This window comes from Rhinatrema bivittatum, chromosome 7, assembly GCF_901001135.1.
Source record: "Rhinatrema bivittatum chromosome 7, aRhiBiv1.1, whole genome shotgun sequence".
NCBI lineage: Eukaryota > Metazoa > Chordata > Amphibia > Gymnophiona > Rhinatrematidae > Rhinatrema > Rhinatrema bivittatum.
This window is the reverse complement of record NC_042621.1, coordinates 292,616,594-292,633,198: the sequence shown is the minus strand read 5'-3', so window position 1 is coordinate 292,633,198 and position 16,605 is coordinate 292,616,594. Positions and strand designations below refer to the sequence as shown.

The 16,605-nt window shown below is 46.9% G+C and overlaps 2 protein-coding genes across 4 annotated transcripts in view; one reads left to right on the top strand and one right to left on the bottom strand.

Annotated features, from left to right (window-relative positions):
* The window catches only part of VTI1A (vesicle transport through interaction with t-SNAREs 1A), an 850,986-nt gene extending 847,539 nt beyond the window's left edge, over positions 1 to 3,447 (bottom strand). For all 3 annotated transcript variants that reach the window (XM_029610398.1, XM_029610395.1, XM_029610397.1), the window contains exon 1: positions 3,244 to 3,447. In XM_029610398.1, the coding sequence (XP_029466258.1) occupies positions 3,244 to 3,337 (94 nt within the window). In that variant the 5' untranslated portion in view covers positions 3,338 to 3,447. The remainder of the gene's footprint in view (positions 1 to 3,243) is intronic.
* A 3,141-nt stretch (positions 3,448 to 6,588) lies between these two features.
* ZDHHC6 (zinc finger DHHC-type containing 6) overlaps positions 6,589 to 16,605 on the top strand; it is a 40,744-nt gene continuing 30,727 nt past the window's right edge. The window contains exons 1-3 of the mRNA XM_029610394.1: positions 6,589 to 6,770; positions 10,426 to 10,885; positions 12,199 to 12,290. Of these exons, the coding sequence (XP_029466254.1) occupies positions 10,619 to 10,885; positions 12,199 to 12,290 (359 nt within the window). The 5' untranslated portion in view covers positions 6,589 to 6,770; positions 10,426 to 10,618. The remainder of the gene's footprint in view (positions 6,771 to 10,425; positions 10,886 to 12,198; positions 12,291 to 16,605) is intronic.

Here is a 16,605-nt window from a genome sequence, read left to right as displayed (position 1 = left end):
GTACCAGTGCACCCAGGATACTGTATAGGCACTGTATAGCGCCTATACAGTAAAATGGATTGCGCTTCACGGACGCCCGTTGCACGCGGCTTGCATTTGCATGCCATTTAAATACAGTATCGAGCGGCATGTGATCCAGACTGTGCGTGCGGCAAACACGGGTGCGCCCCGCACTAACGCAGCTCTTCCTACCGCACCTTACTGTATCGGCCTGCAAGCTAGTAAAACTAGCAAATGAGGGCCTCACAACCTCGGCAACCAAAGATGAAATTTAAACTTAACGGTTAATTTCCTTTGGCCATGCCAGATCAGTCCAGATAAGTAGGTATGTCCTCCTGCCAGCAGATGGAGACAGAGAAATAAAAAAGCTCAAAGCTGACTTCCCTACCCCTATAAAGATCCTTCTCAGGAGCACTGAAGTTTCGTGATATAAAATGGAAAAGGACACATGCATATACAGCATGCTAAAGCAAGCATTTCCCTGTATGCATTCAAAATGTGCATAAAGAGATTTTCCCAAGGAAGAGAAGAGCTGCGAATATTCATGCTTTTTTCAAAAATATGCACATACTAATTTGTCCCAACTCAGCTGCCCGCAGAAATAGCAGGTGCAGAGTTGCACAGATGCAATCACATGCACTTTCTGCTAAGTAATTTTCAAAGGGAGCAGTTGCCCTTGGATCCAGCCCGTGTCTCCAACCCTGCCCATAGCCAGCTCTTGCCTGCCTCCAGTACCAGTAATGTCTCCAGTCCAAGCTTTGCCTTTGATTCCAGCTAAGTCCTGCCAGCCACCAGAAACCAAAGGTTTAACCTGTGGAGGAGGGGGCTAGTCCTAGCAGAAGACTCCTGTAGGGGTAATCTGTGATCCCATTCTGCCTGACCATGACCTGTAGGTTAAAAGCACCAGAGTAGGTGCAACTTCAGGAGTTAATGCAAAGTGTCGACAAACTGGGGAAAAATCTCTTCAGTACATCTGGATTAAAGGTTTCTTTAAACTTTTGGAGATCAGCTGATCCCATTGGAGTGATCATGCCTGCTGACATCAGGGTTCTGTTCTCTTATGTCACTGTGTTCTTTTCTTATTTGCATCTGTAGGCACTTTTACTTGCAATTTCAAAACACTATGCTTAAAAAACACATTGTTTTGCAGTATAAAAACGTGTGGCACTTTACGTGGGCTGTACGTGGGTGACAGAGTCATCTGGGTGACCTCCATGTTTAAGGAGGTCTCACACCTACACCTGGCTTGCTGACACCCTTCCTTTAATATTAAAGTTACCCTTTAAAATTTGTTTTGCTCCTTGATTGCCTTTATTAATTAGGTACACACTGTGCCTCATTTTATGGTTGTATTTCTTTTGAGGACAATCTTCGCGGGTGCATTAATTCAGATTGTGTATTACTGTTAAAAAAAAAAAAACATTGTGTTTGGAAACATACTTCCAATGCGATACTGGTGGATTCCTATGCAAGGTGATATTTTAGTTTAATCCAGCTACAAGTACACATGCTATTAACCCTAACCGCACTTTCAGCCAGACTGAGTGAGGGCAATTTACTCCGGTAAATCCCTATTTATTCGGAGGAACAGCCTGGAAAACACCTCGCTAGAGAACATAGACAAACTTTTACAAAAGAAGAATCCAATGGATATTCCGGACCACCAGATTTTACTTAAGGTGTCACTAGAACAAATGGAGGTTCTAGATTTGAGTTACCAAACTGTAGTAATCAAGGTTCATAACAGCTACTCCACTTTGTGAGTAATGAGCTTTATGCTAGTCTCTCACACCAAGCTGTTCTTCACCTCCTTGTCTATACAATAAATAAAATATATATAGTTTGCAATCCGATCTCTACTCTCTATATATATATCCATCAACGGCTGACAAACGGAGGGTGATTAAATCAGAATGCCATTTCATGTGGTAGCACTACTATATAATCTTACCTCAATACATATCACTGCATGGATATTAAAGTAGCAGTATAAGAAAAAGTCAAGCCATAACCAGGTGGGCATGACTGTCAGAAAACTATCACTTCATAGACAAGAAAAAACTGTCATGGACTGCATCCCATTAAAAATCTCCCTCTACCTCTCCTACTGGTCATGCCCTAAACACTTTTCCATTTCACTTCACACAACTTAATTGATGAAAAAGAGCCTAGTGCCAACAGAAAAAATGAATTCCATTGTAAAAACAGGACCACTTCAGCTAAAAGAATCCCAGCTGTTCTTTCTTTGCTAAAGCAAGGTCTGCTCTCCTCCCTGTGGTAAATCTTCATTATGCCATGAATAGGAAGTAATAGAGTTAACAAATCATCTCCCATCTAATATCCTTGCCAACACACTACAGTACACAGAAAAGGTGCCAAAGGTTATTAAGACTTTCTTCATTTTGCTGTGGGCAAAGAACAGCTCAGTACTTGACATGTACAAATTGCAGGGACTAAACAAGACAAGACCTACAAGCCAAACTGCATACCAATACAAGGAGCAGTCCTCGTCTCCAGCATTATGCACTCAGTATTGTGCAGAACTGGTGATGTGCATGCCCTACCACATTGGTAAAGCAATGAAACTCTCCAGCCGTTGCACACATTTTTTTACTCGCCACTTTACCAAGAAACGTTTTTTTTTCCAAAGACTACCCAAAAGCCAGGCTGGCACTGGCAGGCAGCTGACACCCCCAGAATTCAGCGATCTTCTAACCACTTTCTAACAGACAGGAAAGTAGTCCCAGAGCTGCCAAGGGACCAAGCGTCTGCAGGACATTTGACCATTTCTGAGGTGGGGGTTGGGATCTTCCATCCCAGGGCACTCTGGACTTTCCAGTCTCTATTTCTTCAATTTGAAATTAGCACTACAGGTACCAGAACACATGAGGATGGAAAGTTAAGGACTGGCCCAAAGTCTCTCTTTAAAAAAATGGATCACTTGCCAACTATTTATTAAAAACTGCGCAGAGATGTGTGACCCCCAGACCTCTTCACGAACCTTCTTCTCGTGAACGTTAAGTGGAGCTGCCCAGGCCTCCTGCAGACTCCAGTGCGAGGAGGGAGAGAGCAGGGAATGGGAGTGCCAGGGTTTTCCTGCTTTTCTGCCAGGCGCCTTCGCAGGCACCGCTCCCTCCGGTCCCGCCTCTGGGGGGGGCCTTCCCCGGCGTCTACCCCTTCCCGCCCCGACCCTCCTCCTGGCGGGTCCCTCTGCGGTCCCCTCCGGCCCCGTCCCTCTCTCACCTCCCAGCAGCTTGGGGATCCGTCCGATCTTGCCGGTGATCTCGGCGCTCAGCACCGCGTAGTCCTGCTCGTAGCCCTCGAAGTCGGAAGACATGTCCCCGGCGTACCCGGCACCGCTCTCTGGCAGCTGAGGGAGAGGAACAAGAGTCAGGAAGTCCGGACACCAGGCAGCTCCCTCCACAGCAAGCACTTCCGGGAGCCGGCGGTCCGTCCGTCAAAACCGCCCCCCCGCCGCCATGGCAACCCGAGGGCGGAGCCTGGACCGCCTCCCGTTCCGCCCCCGTCCCGCCCCTCCGGGCTGGGCTCCGCCCGTGGCCTTAAAGGGAGAAGCGTGGTTCAGGGGCAACCGAATGCCGGGAATCATTAAAGGAAATGAGAGTAATTAATCAAAAGGAGAAATCCGAGAGAACGCTTCAGCTCCCGAGGATCGATATGAAACTGCAGCTCTGAAGGAGGAGGCGGAGGCCCCAGCTCCTGAAAATGATAGTCGGGCACCGGGATGGGCACTGGGGTCGGGGCTGCAATGGAGAGTGAAGTAACTTGCCCAAGGTCGCAAGGCGCATGAGTAGCACTGGAACCCTGGCTTCCCTCATTCTTAGCCCTCTGCTTCTAGCCATGTGGCTACTCCTCCATTCCCAAGGCTCTATTACAGATCATTTCGCTACTGTTCAGCACCACGGTCTTGAACAGCTCCTGAGACAAATAAACCGACAGAAGGCCCCTTGAAACTCAAAATTAATAGTACAAAGCAAGAAACAGTGCACAATGTCTGAAAGGGAGTGTCCAGGGTCCTAGTGCACAGTTTTCTACTCCAATAAAATTCCAGACCTGTAGTATACCTACCTCAGCTCCTAAAAAAAAAACCCTTCTTCCCAATACAGAGTATGTCGAAACAAAAAGAGAACATAAGAAGTTGCCATACTGGGTCAGACCAAGGGTCCATCAAGCCCAGCATCCTGTTTCCAACAGTGGCCAATCGAGGCCATAAGAACCTGGCAAGTACCCAAAAACTAAGTCTATTCCATGTTACTGATGCTAGTAATAGCAGTGGCTATTTTCTAAGTCACCTTAATTAATAGCAGGTAATGGACTTCTCCTCCAAGAACTTATCCAATCCTTTTTTAAACACAGCTATACTAACTGCACTACTTCAAATAAATAAGCTCATTGTCACTTTGTTAAATACTGGTGCAATCTGCCTCATATCGCCATTGGTTATCATTCAAGCTGGTACATTTCACATCTCATGGAATCAATTAAATATATTTTAAATTTCAATTTCCTTCAGATTGGCCTCTTGAATTCTGTGAATTATTGAGAAGTGGAGTGTTTCAATATAAAATGCAGTGGAGTCTAAACAATCATTTGTTCATGCAAAAAAAAAAAAAAAAGAATACCTGTGCTTAAAACAAGACAATTGCTTAAGGATGGTGCCTCAAACACTGTTCCAAGTTTACCCCAGTATTTTCCCCATTGAATATACTGCCAGATTTTCACTGATGGAACTAGAGCAATTTTTGCATTTCATAAATACACCCCAGAGTAGGCATGAATTTTAATTCAGCTTTCACATGTTTTGGTTTTATTACTACTACTTAACCTTTCTACATCACTACTAGGCATACATATCACTGTACAGCTACATAAAAGAGAGAGTCCCCGCTTCATGCATCTTACCATCTAGTAGAGATGCAAAGACAAAACAAATAATTTTCGTGTAATCACTTCTTTATAGGTGCTGTAACTCACCTTCGTATTCACCTAAGACATTTACTTGCATTTAAGCAATCCTCCGAATGCATATATTAATCTTATTAGTGGATATTATTTTGTATTGTTATTTTCTTTCATAAATTGTTTTGGATCTTCTCCAATATTTTGGACTGGTCTGCTTGCAATAGCATGTTTTTCTTATTCTTGACTGGATTAAGGATTTACTTGTCTTAAACATTTTTTTTGGGTGTGGTTGGGCCATGATTGCAATTTTTATATACGATTTGTATATTACTTGCATATTTGTTTAAATCAGAATACAAAAAAAGAAAAGTAGCATTTGACTTCTTCTACCTATTTATTTTTAAGGAACGCAACCCTCCAATTTGAGCAAGGTTGGAAAAGGCTTGGGTGCCTTTTGAATTGGTGAAGGGAAGAGCAGTGGTAACCTGTGCTGGAAAAACCATCAGCCACTGGGGAAAGGATAAGCAGTGGTGGCCCAGTGCTGTGTCGGAAAAAACATTGGCAGCCAGTTGAACGAGCAACAGCAACCCAGGCTGGAAAGAGGGATTGAACTGGTAAAGGCATTAATATTTATTATTTATATTTTTACCTCAGTAAACTGCTGTCAGAGTATCCCTAGATAGAAGTATTTAAGGGAAAGGACTAATGGGGGAAGGCAATCTAAGTATGGAGAGGGACAAGCCAAAGAGATGTAAAAATGGTGCCGGCTTCAGGACCAGCACCATATTGTTTTATGGTTGCAAAGCCATGCAGTGTAACAAGCGGGGGCTTCTGTAGGACAACCCGCCTCCCAGGGTGATTTTATAATGGACGCGCATGAGGGGGGTGAAAGGAAGAGGGTTATTAATTAGGGCCAGCCCAACCTAAGCCTGCTATTGCAGTCATAGATTTTGCAGACTAAGGTGTCTTGTACTGAGAATCAGAGGGAGGCGCCTCGCTTTCTTTCCCTATCTTGTGTGAGGCACATTATTTTGCGTAAATATGGGGGGGGATCATAAATGAGGTAGATCCAGGATCCTTCAAGTGGGAGCCTAACTATTTTGAATATTGGCCTCAAAGTCTGACCTGGTCCTCTGTCAGTCCCAGGAGCAGTCTCTGACCATGGTGCTGCGCAGCACTGAACTCGTCTTTAAGAATCCCTTCGATTTACTTAGCATGGCTTTTTTTTTTATCCGGAACCTCAGAACATTGCATCCCCCTTTCATCGAGCCCTTACAATGTTTCTCAGCCCTCCCTCCACAAACTTCCATCCAATGCAATTTCATTCCAAAGGCGGGTTTGCAGCCCCGATCCCAGTTCCCATCCCAGTGCCCGACTATAATTTTCAGGAGCTGGGGCCTCCGCCTCCTCCTTCAGAGCTGCAGTTTCATATCGATCCTCGGGAGCTGAAGCGTTCTCTTGGATTTCTCCTTTTGATTAATTACTCTCATTTCGTTTAATGATTCCTGGCGTTCGGTTGTCCCTAAACCACGTTTCTCCCTTTAAGGCCACGGGCGGAGCCCAGCACGGAGGGGCGGGACGGGGGCGGAACAGGAGGCGGTCCAGGCTCCGCCCCCGGGTTGCCATGGCGGCGGGGGGGCGGTTTTGACGGACGGACCGCCGGCTCCCGGAAGTGCTTGCTGTGGAGGGAGCTGCCTGGTGTCCGGACTTCCTGACTCTTGTTCCTCTCCCTCAGCAGCCAGAGAGCGGTGCGGGGTCCGCCGGGGACATGTCTTCCGACTTCGAGGGCTACGAGCAGGACTACGCGGTGCTGAGCGCCGAGAACGGACGGATCCCCAAGCTGCTGGGAGGTGAGGGAGGGACGGGGCCGGAGGGGACCGCAGAGGGACTCGCCAGCAGAGGGGCTGAGGCTGAGGTCAGGCATGGGAGGAGACAGAGGGGCTGGAAGACCCTGGCAAGGCCAGTTAGGCCAGTCCTGAACTTCCTATCCTTATTCGCTCTGGTACTTGTAGTGCTAATTTCAAATGGAAGAAGCAGAGACTTGAAAGTCCAGAATGCCCTGGGGTGGAAGATCCCAGCCCCTCGCAGGAATGGTCAAATGTCCTTCTGCAGACGCTCTGGTCATTTGGCAGCTCTGGGACCACTTTCCTGCCTGTTAGAAAGGTCCATAAAACTGCAGGTGACATGGGCACGTTTTGCTGGTTGTTGAGGGTATTGGAGTCAACTGCCTCCTAGTGCCAGCTGGACTTGTTCCTAGTTTAAAAAAAATGGGGGGGTGGTTCTATTACACTTGAACAATTTAATTCGTGCACAGCAGTCTGGTGCCAACAGAGAAAAATGAGTTCCTTTTCAAAACAGAACCACAGCAATATATGCTCTCTTCCCCATGAATAGGAAGTACCAGAGATAGCAAGTCATCTCCTACCTGATATCCTTTACAAGGAACTAAAACACACATAAAAGTGCACTTTCTGCCCAAGGTCTCTTAGAATGGTGCCAGAAGGCTTTTCAAGACATTTCTTCATTTTGCTGTGGGCAATGAACAGTTTAGTGCTTTACATATATAAAATGCAGGGACTTAAAAACAGATGAGAACTATAGACCACACTGTATATCAATTCAAGGAGCAGTCCTTGTGTCCAGTCATACTGGCTGGTGACTTGCTAGAAATATTATTACCTAGTTAAGTAATTTCAACAAATGTCATTGCTTGGCTATGGTGAACACCCATCCTGTGATGTGTGCTCACTACAATATTTGTAAATCAGGTGAACACAGTCCATCAGCTGAGAAGTATATGGGCATCTTTACCAAGGAAATGGTGTTTAGAGCATGACTAGTAGGAGAAGCAGAGGGAGAACAAGGCCTCGTAAACCAGTTCCTTAGCATTCAGTTAACACATGAAAACCATTTTAATGGCATGCAGTCCATGACAGTTCTTTTTTTTGTATATGAAGTGATGATTTTTTTTCCAGGTAATGCCCTCCTAGTTATAGGTTAACTTTCTCTGCATTGGTGCTTTTATATCTATTCAGTGATGTGTACTAATATAAGATTATACAATAGTGCTACCACATAAAATGGCATTCTGATTTAATCACTGTATGTTTGTCAGCCGCTGATGGATATATAGTGAATAGAGATCGGATTGCAAACTATGTACATTTATCTGTTTGATGTAACTTTTTACCTTCTATATAGTTGTTAATTGGTTTCCCCCTGTTCTATTGTAAACCGGTACGATAAGACCGCGTCTTGAGTATCGGTATAGTAAAAGAATTTAAATAAATAAATAAAAATCTGTTTATTTTATAGCCAAGGAAGTGAAGAACATCTTGGTGTGAGAGACTAGCATAAAGCTTGTTACCCACAAAGTAGATCAGCTGTTAAGAATGTTGATTACTACAGATTGTATTCTTGGATTTTCAGAAGGCGTTTGACAAAGTTCCTCATGAGAGGCTTCTAGGAAAAGTAAAAAGTCATGGGATAGGTGGCGATGTCCTTTCGTGGATTGCAAACTGGCTAAAAGGAAACAGAGAGTAGGATTAAATGGACAATTTTCTTAGTGGAAGGGAGTGGTCAGTGGAGTGCCTCAGGGATCTGTATTGGGACCCTTACTTTTCAATATATTTATAAATGATCTAGAAAGAAATACGACGAGTGAGATAATGAAATTTTGCAGATGACACAAAATTGTTCAGAGTAGTTAAATCACAAGAGATTGTAATAAATTGCAGGAAGACCTTGTGAGACTGAAAAATTGGGCATCAAAATGGCAGATGAAATTTAATGTGGATAAGTGCAAGGTGATGCATATAGGGAAAAGTAACCCATGATATAGTTACACAATGTTAGGTTCCATATTAGGTGCTACAACCCAAGAAAGAGATCTAGGCGTCATGGTGGATAACACATTGAAATCGTCGGTTCAGTGTGCTGCGGCAGTCAAAAAAGCAAACAGAATGTTGGAAATTATTAGAAAGGGAATGGTGAATAAAACGTAAAATGTCATAATGCCTCTGTATTGCTCCATGGTGAGACCGCACCTTGAATACTGTGTACAATTCTGGTCGCCGCATCTCAAAAAAGATATAATTGCGATGGAGAAGGTACAGAGAAGGGCTACCAAAATGATAAGGGGAATGGAACAGCTCCCCTATGAGGAAAGACTAAAGAGGTTAGGACTTTTCAGCTTGGAGAAGAGATGGCTGAGGGGGGATATGATAGAGGTGTTTAAAATCATGAGAGGTCTAGAATGGGTAGATGTGAATCGGTTATTTACTCTTTCGGATAGTAGAAAGACTAGGGGGCACTCCATGAAGTTAGTATGTGGCACATTTAAAACTAATCGGAGAAAGTTCTTTTTTACTCAACGCACAATTAAACTCTGGAATTTGTTGCCAGGGGATGTGGTCAGTGCAGTTAGTGTAGCTGTGTTTAAAAAAGGATTGGATAAGTTCTTGGAGGAGAAGTCCATTACCTGCTATTAGTTAAGTTGACTTAGAAAATAGCCACTGCCATTAGCAATGGTTACATGGAATAGACTTAGTTTTTGGGTACTTGCCAGGTACTTGTGACTTGGATTGGCCACTGTTGGAAACAGGATGCTGGGCTTGATGGACCCTTGGTCTGACCCAGTATGGCATGTTCTTATCTGAAACCTAGGATCTCTATTGGTCCTGAATTCCCGTTTGTTCATGTTCTTTAAGATGGTGCTTTCAAGGATATTCTCTCTCTCTCCCCCCCCCCCCCCCCCCCCCGATAAGTAGGGATTTATTTGAGTACATTTCTCTCACTCATTCTGGCTTAAAGTGTGTGCAGGATCAATAGCGTGTGTACTTGTAGCTGGATTAAAGAGAGGTTTTCCCGGGGAAGAGGGGAACGGCACAAGTTCATGCCTTTTTAAAAAAAAATATGCCCACGCTAGTTTACCCCGACTCAGCTGCCCGCGGACATAGCAGGTGCAGAGTGTACAGATGCAGTTAGCGTACACTTTCCACTTGCTAATTTTTCATGGGGAGTAGTTTCCCTGTGAAAACCGGCTACCAAGTGCATTTGTTTAAAAGCACCCGAGTACGTGCAACTCCAGGGCTAATGCAAAGTGTCTCCCAAATGGGGGAAAAAATCTCTTCAGTACATTTGGCTTTAAGTGCTTCTTTCTAGCAAAGCACATTGTTTGTATGGAAACCTGCGTGCCTTTCATCCTTCCAGTACGATACTGGTGGATTCCCATGCAAGATGATATTTTAGTCGATGCACATTTCACCATCCATAATTTGAATGCATACAGGGAAATAGTTGATTTAGCACAAGTTTGAAACTTGTGAAGTAGTGCTGGTCAGGATACTGTGTGTTCAGTACATGCATGTGCCCTTTTCCATTGTTTATCACAAAACCTTCCTGTATGAGAACTGCTGCTATACTAAAGTAAATTGGTGTGTGTATGATGGGGGATTGGTGGAGTTTTCCAGTTACTAAAATATTTCTTTCTCTTTGTTTGCACAGGCTGGATCTAGGACATTGCTGATTCTAAAGAGCTTAACGGCGGAAGATGCTGCCTTTGATGTATCACTGCGTCTGTCACAAACTGTGGTTTTGTGGAGCCCGATCTGTGAAACTATGAAGGCTTGCGCTCAGTGGGAACTGCAAATATCAGTAGTATACCTTTTGAGTTAAGAGCCATCGGCTAGCTTCAGACATGGGCATGCTGTGCTCCTTCATCAGGTTTGAAAACCTTCATGAGCTGAAGAGGCTCTGCCACTGGGGGCCCATCATTGCCCTCAGCGTGATAACAATATGTTCCATCATGGCCGTCATAGACTCCATTTTCTGGTATTGGCCCTTGGATACCGCTGGAGGAAGTGTGAATTTTATCATGTTGATAAACTGGACTGTCATGATCCTGTACAATTACTTCAACGCAATGTTTATTGGCCCTGGCTACGTGCCCCTGGGATGGAAACCGGTAAGAAAGCCAAGCAAACCGCCAGGAATCAGGAAAGCTCACTGCTGGGAAGAAAGGAAATCGAGGGAACCTTGGTGGCCCACATAGAATATTAGTTAAAACTTACAAAGTGCTTGGGTAGAGATGGTTTTGACATCGTTGCTCCCCTTTCCAAATCCAAGCTCAAGGCGAGTTATGGTCAGGAGTTCCTTTCCCCAGTGGGCTTACAATCTAAATTATACCCGAAATCATGGAGGACAAAGTAACTTGTTCAAGGTACAGGGAGCATCGGTGGCAGAAGCAGGGTTTGACCCCGTGGCGTTCTGGTTCGTAGCTCGCTGCTGTAACCACTAGGCTGCTCCCCAACTTCTGTAGCTTTTTTTTTTAGAAGTCTAAATAATACTTTGAGGTGCTGTCTGAGCCATAACTCGGCTGCTTAGCCACGGAGTTGAGCAGTCCGCTCTTGCTCTTCAGTAGCATCTCTTGGGCATCTGAAACAACAAAATTGAAACAAAGCAGCAGCTGCTAACAATGTTTTTGTTTTGTTTCTCTCGACAGGAAAATAAATGAAATCTCCAGGGGTAGCGGAAACTGTTGCGCAGTAGGATTCATTCCTTTCCTGAGAGCAGGTGTCCCCAGAGGGCAATGCCTTGGTCTCTCTCCCCTTAAACACCAGCAGTGCTCAGCTGGCCCAGAGAGCAGGCTCAGGTCTGAACCCTGGCATCAGCTGCCATTACTGTTAAAAGCCATCAGCCCAGATCTAACAGCATAACTGCTTGCAGGCAGATAGTCAACGCGTGTCATTTCAGCTCATACCACTCAGGAGTCAGCTAAGTGGAAATCCCACCTCCCATGGCACTCCCCACATCCCCTGCCCAAAATGGAGGACACTGTTTTTATACTTTCTCTGTGGTTTGCAGCTTCTGTGTGTGCACAGAACCCAACTGCCCTTTCATTTTCCCCTCTGTCTCCTATCAAGCCTTTCAGCGAGCTGCGCTAGCAGGAGTTTGTGGAGTGCTAACATGCAGCCACTGCCAGGGTGTGCAGGTCCTGCAAGCACATTTTTGAATAGTTTTTTACTTCCTGAAAATTTCTGAAAGGAAAGAGAGAGAGTGGGGATACCTTTTCTAGACATCCTCTTGGGTTAAGAGATACCCCAGAGAGAGCAAAGGGCCATTAGTAGAGGGGGAATTTGAGCTTGGGTTCTTGACTTCTTCTGACTTGTGGTTCAATGCCGGAAGCACTGTCCTGGAATGCATGGTGCGGTGCCTGTAAACCTGGATCTGACAGGGTCCAGCTTTTTACTGATTCATCTTGTTTCTTCTGCTTTAAAGGAAAAGCCCGAAGACGGTTCGTTTCTTCAGTATTGTAAGGTGTGCGAGGCTTACAAGGTGCCACGATCGCACCACTGTCGCAAGTGTAACAGGTACTGTCATAGCCTGCTTAACAGCAAGATCTCACTTCTGACTGCTTTTAATTACAGATGCTGTACTGTTTTCTTGGCAATTATCTCACTGACTCTAGCTCTTGAGGAGCAGATGAGTAATTCCTCCATCAGCTGAAGCTGCCCATTAAGGGGCCAATATCCAAACTGCCCGCATTGATAAAAGTCCTGTGCGGGCTCTGTACTCGCGGGCTTTCCAGCAGCTTTCAAAGGAAAGGCACGAGAAGTCTTTAACTCTGCAAACTGCTGCGGGTACAGAGTGCACGTGGACACCACCCCTGCATTTTGTGTGGGCAGAATATTTGCTCAAAGTGCGTGCACAGATGTAAAAAATGCAATGTATGCGTCTTCTTCCTCTGCAAACCTAATCGTACCCATTGGGGGGGGGGGGGGAGGGGATTCTCAGGCAGTCAAGTTTATGTGGATAAAACACCTTTTAGCCATGGAACTGCTTCTGTAAATTGCCCTGGGCTGTCGGTCAGGGCCGCAGGGCTCGTTGTCAGGGTGTGGTACGTTTCCTCCTTCCTGAACCCCAGAGGGAATAGGAGATGGGTATATTGTGGGGCAGAACTGAGGAGATCCCACAGCTGATAGTGGCAGTGTCCTGGCATCAGTGCCACTCTGTAGCCATCGCAAGCTTTTTTTTTACATTTTTTTAAAATATATAATTTATATGTAGGGACATTGCTGGGTAAAAGCTCGCTGAAGCATCCATCTGTCTGTGTGAGCGCAAAGGCATAAAGGTGACCCAGGGAGTGCATGCACACAGCTATTTATGGACCTTTGGGGGCAATTTTCAGAACGTGCTGAATAGATATGAAGGGAACGTTTCTTTCTAAGGCCATGCCAGACAGGGCGAGCAGGCTCAGTTTAGCGGGCTCACCTCTCTTTCCCTATTGGTCCCTCCTGCTGTCTTTCTAGGGGGTGTACAAGGAAGCCTGGCACGTGAGCGTTGCTTGTCAGTGCAGAGGGGCTGTGTGCTCGGGGAGGTGGGACATGAGTGCATGTGTTTTATGTGGCAGTAAGGATTTGCAAAGAGCATGCAAGGGAGAGACTCGGAGAGGAGGCTGGCATCAGACCCTGTCCCCCTCTAAAACCACAATGTGCCCCCCACACAGCTCGCAGAAAAGAGATCCGCGCTCAGCTGAACTTAGACTTCTGTTCTGCCTTAAGCCTCTGAACACACACAGTGTGGTCTTTGGTCCCAATACCAGCGCCAATGACGGCGAAGACTCTCTGTTTTCTGGGAACCTAGCGCTCGGAAATACATTGCCTTATTATTAGTGCTTCTTCTCTCCCTCTCCACCGTGTCTCCTCTGTCACTTGGTCCTTGTGAGGGAATGAGTGTCCCCTGGAAGAAGCCCCCCCCCCCTTACTTTTGTGACCCGGCAGGGGTTGAGGCTAGGCCCCCCCCATAAAGACTGTCATGTGCTTGGTGTCCAGACTCACCCCAGTACTGACAGCAGTGATAGTGAGAATCGTGCCGCTGCCTTGGATCCCGTCTGTTTCCACATCGTTGTGAAACCTCCTTGCCCTGTACATTTAGTTGTGGAGTAATGCTTGCAGAGTCTTTGATATATTGCTGCTTTGTTTTGCGAAAACACATTCCTGTTCGTACCCCAGTTCAGTCCAGACGAGTGGGGTTATGCATCCTTACCAGCAGATGAAGGCAGAGAACAAATCTAACCGAGAGTGCCACCTGCAGTCCCTCAGTACTTCTCTGACTCCAGCAGATGGTAGAGGTGCAAACCTGCAGTCTGATAGTTTTAGAAAAAACCCCAGAAGATCTGAAGATGAAGTTCCTAGAGGTGTTAGGTTCCTTCGTGGGGCATTTTTCTGGCTGAGCAGGGCAAACAGGGGGTTGGAAATCCCTGGCCAGGCTCGACACTTGATTCCAGGGGAAGGGGAAAGCCAGGGATCCTGGTTCCCTCGCTCCCCCTAAGGCCTTCTCACCTAGACCGGCTGGTCACCGCGTCCTGGAGTACCCAGGAACAGGAGAGTATTGTTTTCTGAGTGGCTCAGGAGGCTGAGTCTTTGAGAGTTGAAGATTAAAAAAAAAAAAAAAAGTAGGCCTGTTTGTTTTTGTTCCATCGGAGTAGCTGATGAGTGTGGTGGCTCGGCGTCGGGGTGAGGAGGGTTTTTCAGCACCCAGAGCTGGGACAGCAGTGGCGGCTTTCTTTTCTCCCGCAAGGGGTTATTTTTAGCCGCGTCATGCGTGATGCCGTCTCCCGCTCAGCGTGGGAAAGCCTGTCGGGCCTGCAGGGGAAGGCACTTTCACCTCAATGCAACCTTTCTCTGTCCTGCTTGTGTCTCTGGAGGTGAAGGAGTCTTGGCACAGGGATCAAGGGCCAGGCGCTGCACGCGTGCTACAGGCCCTGTGCAGGAAGCCCCAGGGGGTTCGAGGAGACGGCAGCCATTTTAGCTTCTCATGGCAGGAGTTTTGCCATGTCTGGGGAAAGCAGGGGCTCCCCTCCCCCTCTTTTTCCTGTGCATCAGGGGCCTGAAGGAGAGGGAGATGTGTCAGCAGATGCAGGGAAGACTCTGCACCCACACAACAGGGAGACTGCGGCGGATTTTGTTTTGCTAATGCATGGGTCCTATCTCGCTAAGCAGGAACTGGCAGCTAAGCAGCCAGCCTCTCAGGTGGCCCAAGACAAGGCTAAGAGCTCTAGAGCTGAGGTACCTCAGAGGATGGGGGCCTATTTGCATCTGTTGGGTCTGGATTGATCGCTAGGAGATGTTTTCTCCAAGGGTTCTGATGGAGCTGATCCAAGTGAAAAGCAAGTGGACCAGGGTGCGGATCCGGTGGCTGATCCGCTGGGGGACCCGGATGTACATGAGGTCCCTCTGGCATAAGAGGATGTCCCGAGGGTGGTCAGGTTATTCCGTAAGGAGGAATTGCGGCCCCTCATCCCTCAGGTTCTGGAGGAACTGGGGCTTAAGGTTGCGCAGGATGATTCCAACAATGAAGGGGCAAACTCGATCTTGGAGGGACTGCATGGACCTCCAAGGGCATTCCCCTTGCCAAAGCAGGTAAAGAAGCCGATTGACCGGGAGTGGGATTTCCCGGAAGCTGGATTGAAGGTGGCCAGGGCTATGGCCCAGTTGTATCCCCTGCCGGAGGGCACCTTAGAGCTATGGAAGCTGCCAAAGGTGGATGCAGCAGTGACAAAGAAAACAACCATTCCTGTGGCAGGGTCGGCGGCCTTGAAGGATGTTCAGGACCGGAAGCTGGAGATCCTGTTGAAGAGGCTGTTTGAGGTCTCGGCTCTGAGCCTGAGGCCTTGTTTGTGCTGGGTGAAGAAGGCAGCGGGAATCTCTGTGGAGTTGGGCCAGGATGCTCGGTTGGAAGCAGGTGTAGCCTATGTGGCGGATGCCCTCTATGATATGCTTCGCATTTCGGCTAGGAATATGGTGTCCGGTAGCTGCGCGAAGGCTCCTGTGGCTACGTAATTGGTCGGCGGATGTTTGGTCGAAAGCGCAGTTTTGTAATCTCCCCTTCAAAGGACAGTTATTGTATGGGAAGGCCCTGGAGAAGCTGAAGAAGCATTTGGCAGATTCTAAAGGGAAGAGGTTGCCCGAAGACAGGAAGGGAATTAAGAAGACATTCTGTGAGATGAGATTTCGCTTCAACAGAAGTTCGTCCAGTTCTGCGCAGAAGCAGGGTTCAGGAAGACAGCAGGCCTTTCGAGGGACCCGTAGGCTGGCCAGAGAGAGTTCCGGACAGGGCTCTGGAGGTGCGAAGCCCGTCCAATGAAGGCAGGCTGCTTCACTCCTCCCTCGTGGCTGTCTGAGGAAGGTTATTCCGGTTTTACAAGGAGTGGACCAGAATCATTTCGGACCAGTGGGTACTGGAAGTTATAAGGGACGGCTATGCTTTAGAATTTTCTCAACTTCTCAAAGATGTCTTCATGGTGTCCCGCTGTGCTTCACCCAGCAAGTGGGCGGCGGTGCGGGAAATTATGCTGCGATTGGAAGCCATCCTTCCAGTACCACAAACGGAGCACAGTCGGGGAAGGTATTCCGTGTACATTGTGGTTCTCAAGAAGGGACGGCTCGTTTCGGCCCATTCTGGAACTGCAAAGAGTCAATACGGCATTGCAGGTGCCTTTTTTTTCGGATGGAAACGTTACGGATGGTGGTTGCAGCGGTGTGCAAGGGGGAGTTTCTGGCCTTCTTGGATCTTACGGAGGCATATCTAAATGTTCCCATCAGAACAGACCATCTGAAGTTTCCGCGCTTCACAGTGCTAGGAGAGCATTTTCAGTTTCGAGCTCTTCCCTTCGAGCTGGCTACT